General features: G+C 36.0%; 1 protein-coding gene across 5 annotated transcripts in view; it reads left to right on the forward strand.

Moving 5' to 3' along the window:
- Positions 1 to 8,634, forward strand: part of MAP4K4 (mitogen-activated protein kinase kinase kinase kinase 4) — a 447,614-nt gene extending 438,980 nt beyond the window's left edge. For all 5 annotated transcript variants that reach the window (XM_033948219.1, XM_033948217.1, XM_033948220.1 and 2 more), the window contains 2 exons: positions 369 to 508; positions 7,938 to 8,634. In XM_033948219.1, the coding sequence (XP_033804110.1) occupies positions 369 to 508; positions 7,938 to 8,021 (224 nt within the window). In that variant the 3' untranslated portion in view covers positions 8,022 to 8,634. The remainder of the gene's footprint in view (positions 1 to 368; positions 509 to 7,937) is intronic.
- The last annotated feature ends 2,094 nt before the right edge of the window (positions 8,635 to 10,728 follow it).

The following is a 10,728-nucleotide window of genomic DNA, read 5'->3' on the forward strand; positions in this document are numbered from 1 at the left end:
ATTAAAACTCTAGCAATCTAATAAATATACATTAGAAATGTTAACTTATAAACTAGATTGCACCTGTAGTGATGTTCAAGGGAAGGTGGTTATTATTATTTTGAAATTGCAATCCATGACAATTTTGCAGTAATAGAAATGTACTTTCATTGTATCTATTCTAACGGATTTATATTCTGCTTTACAAAAAGGGCAACAGCATTGTAAAAAATCACTTGAAAAAACTCATCGCAAAATATATTGCACACATAACACCTATTTACCTATGGTTGTTAAGATATACTGATGCCTGTACAATGAACTTTGAATTTGCTTTGTAGTGTTAAATATATGCAGCCATCTTAATTTTTTTTTTTTTTTATTTCCAGCATATATTCGATCTAATCAAATTATGGGCTGGGGAGAAAAGGCGATTGAAATCCGATCAGTAGAAACTGGGCACCTGGATGGTGTATTTATGCACAAAAGGGCACAAAGACTTAAATTTTTATGTGAACGGAATGACAAGGTATTTTTAAATTAATTTTAATATTGAAGAAAGTACCCAAATAAAATACAGTATTCTTACATCTTAGCACATAACATGTTTTTAAAGATATTTCATTCAACATTTTTATCATATACTAGCTGATGCCCCGGCGTTGCACGGGTATTTAATTATAGCAATAACACTGTAAATGGATTCAAATGAAGATACTTTATAGTGGTGAATGAAATTATTTTTTTACAGCTTAATAAAAAGTACAATATTCAAATTATAATGTGAAATATTTGACAAAATGAATACAATACAACTAACGCAAAACGTGATTATAAACAACTTTTTTAGTTTCACCTCCAGGAGCAAGAACATATAAATTCTTGGGTGAACCCACCCTTAAGCAAGCAACATAGAGTTGTGGGCCGCGAGACCCCCAGAACATATCACCCCAGGTAGTGAGGGATCTGCATACCAAGTTTCGTTCAAATCGGTCAAGCCGTTTTTGAATTACTGTGAGAATGGCAGCTTTTTACATTTTTTCCATTGACATGAATGGGTGAAATCTGATTTTCTGTTTGTAGCTCCGCCCACGTGTGCAGGTGGGCCGCAAGACCCCCAGAACATATCACCCCAGGTAGTGAGGGATCTGCATACCAAGTTTCGTTCAAATCGGTCAAGCCGTTTTTGAATTACTGTGAGAATGGCAGCTTTTTACATTTTTTCCATTGACATGAATGGGTGAAATCTGATTTTCTGTTTGTAGCTCCGCCCACGTGTGCAGGTGGGCCGCGAGACCCCCAGAACATATCACCCCAGGTAGTGAGGGATCTGCATACCAAGTTTCGTTCAAATCGGTCAAGCCGTTTTTGCGTGATCGCGGCACATACACACACACATACATACATACACACATACATACCTCCGATTTTATATATATAGATATAGATGAAGACATCCAATGATGATTTCTTTATAGACCAGAACTGAAGACGAAAATGAGAGGAAAAAGAAATTGGACTTGGCAGGGAGGGGAGGGAAATTGTTAAAGAATACTAGGGGTGTGATGGTAGAAAACCTTTGGGGGTTTTTTTCTTTTGAAGTATATTCAGTGTCATTCATTTTCTGTATGGGATAGCTGAGCACCCCAAAATGTATATAATAAAGATCAATAAAGTTCCCTTATTTAGGGTTCCCTTTACGAAGCCACGCTAGGGCCTTAACGCGTGGAATAGCGCACGCTAGCCGCTACCGCCTCCTTTTGAGCAGGCGGTAGATTTTCGGCTAGCATGCGCTAAAACCGCTAGCACGACTTTGTAAAAGGAGCCCTTACTTTCACATAGTTGGTAACAGAAAACAAAAACTGGTGGCAAACCTCTTGAAAAATAAATTCAGGAAATTTATGAGGTATGAGATGTAAATTTTTGGAGGGGGTTTGGGCACAACTTAACCTATAAAGAAAGGGCATTTACTCATAATACCTAAATCTTTTCATTAGCTGATAAAAAGGGAGAATTCTCTTGCACAGGTATTAACAAGTTGTTATGAACAGTAGTAGTTCTCTTACATGTCTATGCTACAGTTTACATCTTTAGGGTGGTAAGTCCGATATTCAATTCCAATTCATTGATCAGGTTTTCAGGCCAGCTCATAATTGTATGCAAACCTATTTCATTCATATTTATGTTTCAATCATTTTTATTAAAATTCAGACAAATAAATGTCTAAACAATACAAAATGGTGAAATCATTCACACTTGTATAATCAAGCCAGAAACATAGTCCACAATTAAACTTCTTATTAAGAAGTCTAATAGCTCTAATACCCCCCCCCCCCCCTTCTTTCCTTCTCCTTCCATCCCTCTCCCATTCCTGTGGTTCACATATTAAGCTATTATTTCAACTTACTCAGTAGTATCCAAAATGATTTTAAAAAACCCTCTTTTACAAAGCCGCACTAGCGGCAGCTGCGCAGCAACAACCCCGAAGCCCTTTAAATCTCTATGGGCTTCGGGGCCATTACCACAGCGGCCCACGCTAAACGGCTTCGTAAAAGAGGCCCTAAGAAGGATTCAGAATCCTTCTCCAAGCTGTATGTGTAAGTGTGGCCCATAAAGGTTTCCATATTTGTTGAAAGCACTCTCCTTTCACTGAAATGATATTCCAAACTCCATATTTGTCTATAATACATAAGTATATCATTTGTACTCTTAACAGTGACATTGTTGGAGACTCACCATTAATCCACAAAAGTAGCATTGATTTTTTTTTTTTTTTGCCATTAAAATGACTATCCAAAAATCCTGTTAAGCAACAAGAAATTGGGTGGGATATTTTATAACATCCAAACACTGTGGGCAATGTCTTGATTTTATGCTTCCAATGTTGATATACAAATTCTAATACTTGAGTCAGTAGGTTCTAGGGCAGTGGTTCTGGGATATAAAAGTTGTTTTAAATTTTCGATGAGGCAAAACATAAAGACACAGCAAAAATTTATATTGGAATTCCCAGGGCATGATATCAGATACAGTCCTTCCTCTTTTCAGGGATTCCCAAATAAAATCTCATGTAAGTCTTTTGACAATCTATCATAATTCTCATAATAGTTCTCATTCTCATGTAAGTTCTCATTCTCATATAAGTTTCATCTATCATAGTTCATCTATCATCTCATCCATCTATCATAGTCATCTATCTATCTCATCCATCATCTTATCTATCTCATCCATCTATCATGGTCATCTATCTATCTATCTCATACATCTATTATAGTCATCTAGCTATCTCATCCATCATCTCATCTATCTCATCCATCTATCATTGTCATCTATCTATCTATCTCTGGGTAGGTTCGGTAGTCATCTAGCTATCTATCTCATCCATCATCTCATCCATCTATCATAGTCGTCTATCTCTCATCCATCATCTCATCTATCTCATACATCTATTATAGTCATCTATCTATCTCATCCATCATCTCATACATCTATAATAGTCATCTCATCCATCATCTCATACATCTATTATAGTCATCTCATCTATCTCATATATCTATAATAGTCATCTCATCCATCATCTCATCTATCTCATCCATCATCTCATCCATCTATTATAGTCATCTCATCCATCATCTCATCTATCTCATACATCTATTATAGTCATCTATCTATCTCATCCATCATCTCATACATCTATTATAGTCATCTCATCTATCTCATACATCTATTATAGTCATCTCATCCATCATCTCATCTATCTCATACATCTATTATAGTCATCTATCTATCTCATCCATCATCTCATACATCTATTATAGTCATCTCATCTATCTCATACATCTATTATAGTCATCTCATCCATCATCTCATCTATCTCATACATCTATTATAGTCATCTATCTATCTCATCCATCATCTCATACATCTATTATAGTCATCTCATCTATCTCAAACATCTATTATAGTCATCTCATCCATCATCTCATCTATCTCATACATCTATTATAGTCATCTCATCCATCATTTCATCTATCTCATACATCTATTATACTCATCTATCTATCTCATCCATCATCTCATCTATCTCATCCATCATCTCATCTATCTCATCAATCTATTATAGTCTTCTATCTGTCATTCATCATCTCATCCATCTATTATAGTCTTCTATCTGTCATTCATCATCTCATCCATCTATTATAGTCTTCTATCTCTCATTCATCATCTCATCCATCTATTATAGTCATCTATCTCTCATTCATCATCTCATCTATCTCATCCATCTATTATAGTCATCTATCTCTCATTCATCATCTCATCTATCTCATCCATCTATTATAGTCATCTATCTCTCATTCATCATCTCATCTATCTCATCCATCTATTATAGTTATCTGTCTCTCATTCATCTCATCTATCTCATCCATCTATTATAGTCATCTGTCTCTCATTCATCATCTCATCCATCTATTATAGTCATCTGTCACTCATTCATCATCTCATCTATCTCATTTATCTATTATAATCATCTGTCTCTCATTCATCATCTCATCTATCTCATCCATCTATTATAGTCATCTGTCTCTCATTCATCATCTCATCTATCTCATCCATCTATTATAGTCATCTGTCTCTCATTCATCATCTCATCTATCTCATCCATCTATTATAGTCATCTGTCTCTCATTCATCATCTCATCTATCTCATCCATCTATTATAGTCATCTATCTCTCATTCATCATCTCATCTATCTCATCCATCTATTATAGTCATCTATCTCTCATTCATCATCTCATCTCTCATCCATCTATTATAGTCATCTATCTCTCATTCATCATCTCATCTATCTCATCCATCTATTATAGTCATCTATCTCTCATTCATCTATCTCATCCATCTATTATAGTCATCTATCTCTCATTCATCATCTCATCCATCTATTATAGTCATCTATCTCTCATTCATCATCTCATCCATCTATTATAGTCATCTATCTCTCATTCATCATCTCATCCATCTATTATAGTCATCTATCTCTCATTCATCATCTCATCCATCTATTATAGTCATCTATCTCTCATTCATCATCTCATCCATCTATTATAGTCATCTATCTCTCATTCATCATCTCATCCATCTATTATAGTCATCTATCTCTCATTCATCATCTCATCCATCTATTATAGTCATCTATCTCTCATTCATCATCTCATCCATCTATTATAGTCATCTATCTCTCATTCATCATCTCATCCATCTATTATAGTCATCTATCTCATCCATCTATTATAGTCATCTAGCTATCTATCTCATCCATCATCTCATTCATCTATCATAGTCGTCTATCTGTCATTCATCATCTCATCTATCTCATCCATCTATTATAGTCATCTGTCTCTCATCCATTATAGTCATCTGTCTCTCATCCATTATAGTCATCTGTCTCTCATCCATCTATTATAGTCATCTGTCTTATCCATCTATTATAGTCATCTGTCTCTCATCCATCTATTATAGTCATCTGTCTTATCCATCTATTATAGTCATCTGTCTCTCATCCATCTATTATAGTCATCTGTCTCTCATCCATCTATTATAGTCATCTGTCTCTCATCCATCTATTATAGTCATCTGTCGCTCATCCATCTATTATAGTCATCTGTCGCTCATCCATCTATTATAGTCATCTGTCTCTCATCCATCTATTATAGTCATCTGTCTCTCATCCATCTATTATAGTCATCTGTCGCTCATCCATCTATTATAGTCATCTGTCGCTCATCCATCTATTATAGTCATCTGTCGCTCATCCATCTATTATAGTCATCTGTCGCTCATCCATCTGTCTCATCCATCTATCGCATTCCATCTATCATATATCAAGTCTTTTGACCATCTCTTATAGTTCTCATTCATATCTATTAGAAATATTTAGAAAACCCGGCCTGTTTGTGGTTCTCAGACTATCAAATACTTATGGTGTGAGAAGTTTACTGTTCTCTCAAATCCTTCAAGTAGAGAATGGCACAGGGTCAAATTATTCCCTGTCTCCGTTGGAATTCAGTTTCCCTGTTCCATACCCATGAGTTTTGTTACTGTCCCTGCCCCAATCCTGTAAGCTGTGCCTTAACCACACAAGCTTCGAACACTTATAATTTTAAAGTGTTTGAGGCTTGTGCAGATGAAGATGGAGCTTGCAAGAATGGAGCAGGGACAGGAAAAGAACTCGCGGGAATGGGCCAGGACCCAGGATTCAAATTCTGCTTCTCCTATTGATGACATTTGTTACTTTCCAATGTCTAAGGCACAGCTTTAAATTTAAGTCCATTTAGACAAGGGCGTAACTCATTGAGAAATACAAGCAATTAAGAGGGTGGGGTGAAGGGTTGCTTATGTGAGTTAAGACAGTGGTCTCCAACCCTATCCTGGAGGACCACCAGCCAGTCGGGTTTTCGGGATAGCCCTAATGAATATGCATGAGAAAGAGTTGCATATAGTGGAGTTGATAGGCATGCAAATCTTTCCCATGCATATTCATTAGGGCTATCCTGAAAACCTGAGTGGTTGATGGTCCTCCAGAACAGGGTTGGGGACCACTGAGTTAAGGGAATAGCACACATTATACAACAAAATTGTGTTATTTTGCCATAACACAAATTAATCACTGTGGGCTGCATAATATGCAAAGCATTATTATGCAAATCAAATATCAGCTTGCATTGAACTGAAAGATCCATCATGCGGAAGCTCTCTAGTGTGGTTGCATCATCTTTCTGTCTACAACAGGGATGTCCAATCTCTGCTATCAGCCAGTTAGATTTTCAGGATTTCTACAATGAATGTGCATAAGATATCTTTGTATACATGGAGGCAGTGCATGAAAATAGATTTCATGTACTGTATATTCATTGGGGAAATCCTGAGACCTTGACTGGGTTGTGGCCTTCAAAGACCAAGGATGGACACACCTGGTCTGCAGAGAACCCCTGATTAGACACGCATTTGACTATGGTTGAACACATAAATATAGTGGTAAAAAGTGCTTTATCACACTACGGAAATTAAAGACCATCAAAAAATACTTTGACCCATTATCATTTAGACTACTGGTGCAGTCACTGGCAATATCATTTATGTGGGTAAATTTAAAAAACAGTGAGAAAACTAAGAAGTGTTGAGAACACAGCTGTCCGCTTGTTATTTGGACTGAAAAAAAGCGACCATGTTAGCCCCTACTACAGACCACTGCACTGGCTGCCAGTAGAGGCACGAATAATATTCAAGTTACCTTGCGTATGTTTCAAGCTGGTTTGGGGACTAGCTCCCACATACCTACTACCCCATTTTGTACTATATAGCCCCATAAGACTAACCAGAAACTGCAACCTATTTGCATACCCAATCATTACTGGCTATAAATACAAAACCTTTCTGGATAGGACTTTAACGTACCAAGCATGCAAACAGCAAGCTTGGCTAGACAACTACATTAATGGAGCTAGACTGACCTATGACGCTTTTAGGAAAGCCATTAAAACTGTATTATTTGACAGATTTATCACCTAAACAGTATCCACACTAAACATCAAAACCAATTCTATTACTACTAATATGACCACTTGTGTATAATGTTATAATTACTGTACATTGTAATTCGCTGTATATTGTATTCTAAGTATTTTTAAGAATCTGCATATTGTAATTCACTGATTGTCCAACTCTCTTCAATGTGAACCGCCTAGAAGTCTCATGACTATGGCGGTATAGAAGAATAAAGTTATTAATATTATTATTATTATTCAGGTAAGCAATTTTGCTATATCCGTAAATGCCTTAAATTTAATTTTGGACACGTATAGTTTTAAGGTTTCCCACCATATTTGTGAGCCAATATTTGATATACTCACAAGTTTGATTTACGATCAATCTTTTACTATCGCCTTTCTCTCTTGTCCAGGTTTTCTTTGCTTCTGTGCGATCTGGAGGAAGCAGCCAGGTTTATTTCATGACCTTAGGCAGGAGTTCCCTTCTAAGCTGGTAGAAGGTGTGACAGAATTTGCTGGTATCCAGAGTCTTCAGGATCTTCATAACTTGAAAAAAAAATTCAACTGGAGTGCAACCTGAATACTGATGCTAGACTTCATGTAAAGATGTGTCTTGGCATCAATTTTGCTTTGTTAGGGTATTTTTTATATAATTTGTTTCTATTGTAAAGGTTGCAATGCAGCCGGTGCTGTTCTGATATTACTGTCAGGTGCTGAGTGCTGGATTTGAGGTCACACTACTAGCAAGCAACTGGTTTTCTTGTTTTTCCCCCTTGGCTCTGGATGTCATGGACTTGGAATGACTTAGTGAAGATGACTTTTACGAAACCAAGAAAAATCGTAGAAGAAACTTGGGTATGAATGTGCAGTTCTGACAGGCAGGAGAAGGTACAAGTAAGGTAGAAGTGAGGTAGTGGAAGTCAAGTTGCCAAAGCAAGGTGGGATCCAACATAGTGGCGTTATCGAGGTATTTAATTGTGTTTTGTTATGTGATGTGACAATATGTGGACAAAGGAAGGTGAGGGTCAGGAAGTTCGTATTTATAAAATGTGAAAGACATTTACTATAATAATAATTTGTGGTGACTAGAGGTAATTTTTGGGGAGAAGTGGTTCTTTATTTTTTTTTTGTTTATTGGGGGGGGGGGGGGTTTGGGGCGGGTTGACCTGCTCAAAATCATGGGGTCATTTTCTGTACCAGCAGGTTTTCCTAAACTATGCTGATGTGGTAAAAGTGTGTTCAGTTTTCTACAAATAATTCTGTTTTAGGCCAGAATGTGTCACATTATTAGCACTGCCTCAGTTAAAGGTTTAATTTTTATTTAAACCTAGAAGTGCAACCATAGTTTTAAAAAAGCTGCACTTGAGGAAAAACAGATTCCAAATTGCATGGGGGGGTTTTTTTTTACTTTTTTTTTTTTTTAATTTGTGCCTACCTCATTGTGTCCAGTGGATAAAGTAAGAGGTGGTTTAGCTTATATGTCTTGAGGGATGAAAACTTTAATGTCTAATCCTAATTAATACCAAATCAACCAGATAAAATCTTTGACTGTTATTATGTAGCAAGATTCAGCAGGAAGACACACCAGTTCCTGTGGTGGTCACCTTGATAATACTAATACACTGACAAACAAAACAAAAAATATTTGTGTGTAAGGGTTGAAGCAATAGGGTATATTGTTGTATTTTTAACTAGGTTTATTATCAGTGGCAGGTTATCCTAAAAAGAAAAACAGATTTCAGCAAGATCAATTTGAGTTTAGCAACTGGCAAGCATTTACTAAGCTAGTTCTATAAACTGTTAAATGTTGTAGGAAAATATAGAGGGGCTGAAGTATTTCTTTTTCTAAGAATGCAATGCACTAAAACTATTTTGAGAATGTAGTAAATACTGCTTATTCATAAAACAGCATACTGATGTTTAGATGTAAGATCCTAGTTATGACTTTTTAAAAAAAATAAAAAAATAAAAAAAATAGGGAATAGTTGATTTTATGGAAATGTTTTGACATTTTGCAATAAATGTCTTAACAGTAATAATTTGTTTAATTGCTTACATGTTCATTACTTGAGAATCTTTGAGTGTATACTCTGTTGGTGATGTAACAGTGTCATGATTCAGCCTTTTTTTGTAGGGTACTTTGTTGACAGCTGCCTTAAGCTGTTCAATGTGTGAACAGTCTTTCTCTTGTTCTTCCTCTTGTGCTTTCTCTTTTGTTTCTCTTTCGCTTTTTTTTTTCCTCTCACAAACTTTCAGCTATTTTCTTTTATGCACAATAGGTAGGGCTTTAAAATCACCTAATTGCTTGAGTGACTGGTCCCTTAATGGAGAGGAGATGCACCTGACCAGATTTTATTTTTCATTATTCATTAAAATCTCTTGGTTTTTGATCTGACTGGCCTTTGTCTGAGGTGCTTTCCTCTGATCAGCAGAGACAGTTTCAGCAGTAGGCCAAACTGCTTTTTGTTGGCAGAGAAGTATTTTTTTTAATCTTTTTTTTTTTTTTTTTATTAATAACTACTTTCCAGTAGCACTGAAAGTTATTGCTGACAGGCATTTAATTATTTTTCTGTCTCTGCTGTAACTGGCAATGGAACTAATTAAGATTTTGTCTTGTGCTCATTATAAAGTTAGTTCTAGCACACAGAACTTAAGGAACAAATATAATGCATCTAGCCCACTGTGCCTTGGCTATGTCCTAGCGTTGGTCAATCAATCACATATTTGGCATGTATGGTTTAAGTGAAGTTGGTCTATGACCCTTTCCCACAAATCAGTGTGAAAGTCAGTGCTTATCACATAAGAATGACACTGATACTTTGGAATTTGCCATGGAAAGACCATCTACTCCTAATGGGAAGAAGGCAGCATTGCCTTTATTTTACGCAGCAGGTAGATACCCAGTTCTGTCTACAAAGGGCTGCCAAGGTAGCAAACCTACACACGAACAGTATTGCAAAAACCACTACATACACAAAATACTAAAGAAAATTGTGCTATTGTAAGTAAAAATACTCCTAGGTTTAGTTCAGCTTAAGTAATAATTTCCTGTATTTTAAGTCAAAGTAACCCTAACTGTATGACTGCAGTGTTATTTTTATCTTATGCACATTTTATGTTGGAGAAAATGTTTACAAAAATTGTTATACTAATGTGCATCACATATTTATGGTTTATTTGAAAGTGATTTTTGTGTTCCTTAGT

This window comes from Geotrypetes seraphini, chromosome 6 (genome assembly GCF_902459505.1).
Source record: "Geotrypetes seraphini chromosome 6, aGeoSer1.1, whole genome shotgun sequence".
NCBI lineage: Eukaryota > Metazoa > Chordata > Amphibia > Gymnophiona > Dermophiidae > Geotrypetes > Geotrypetes seraphini.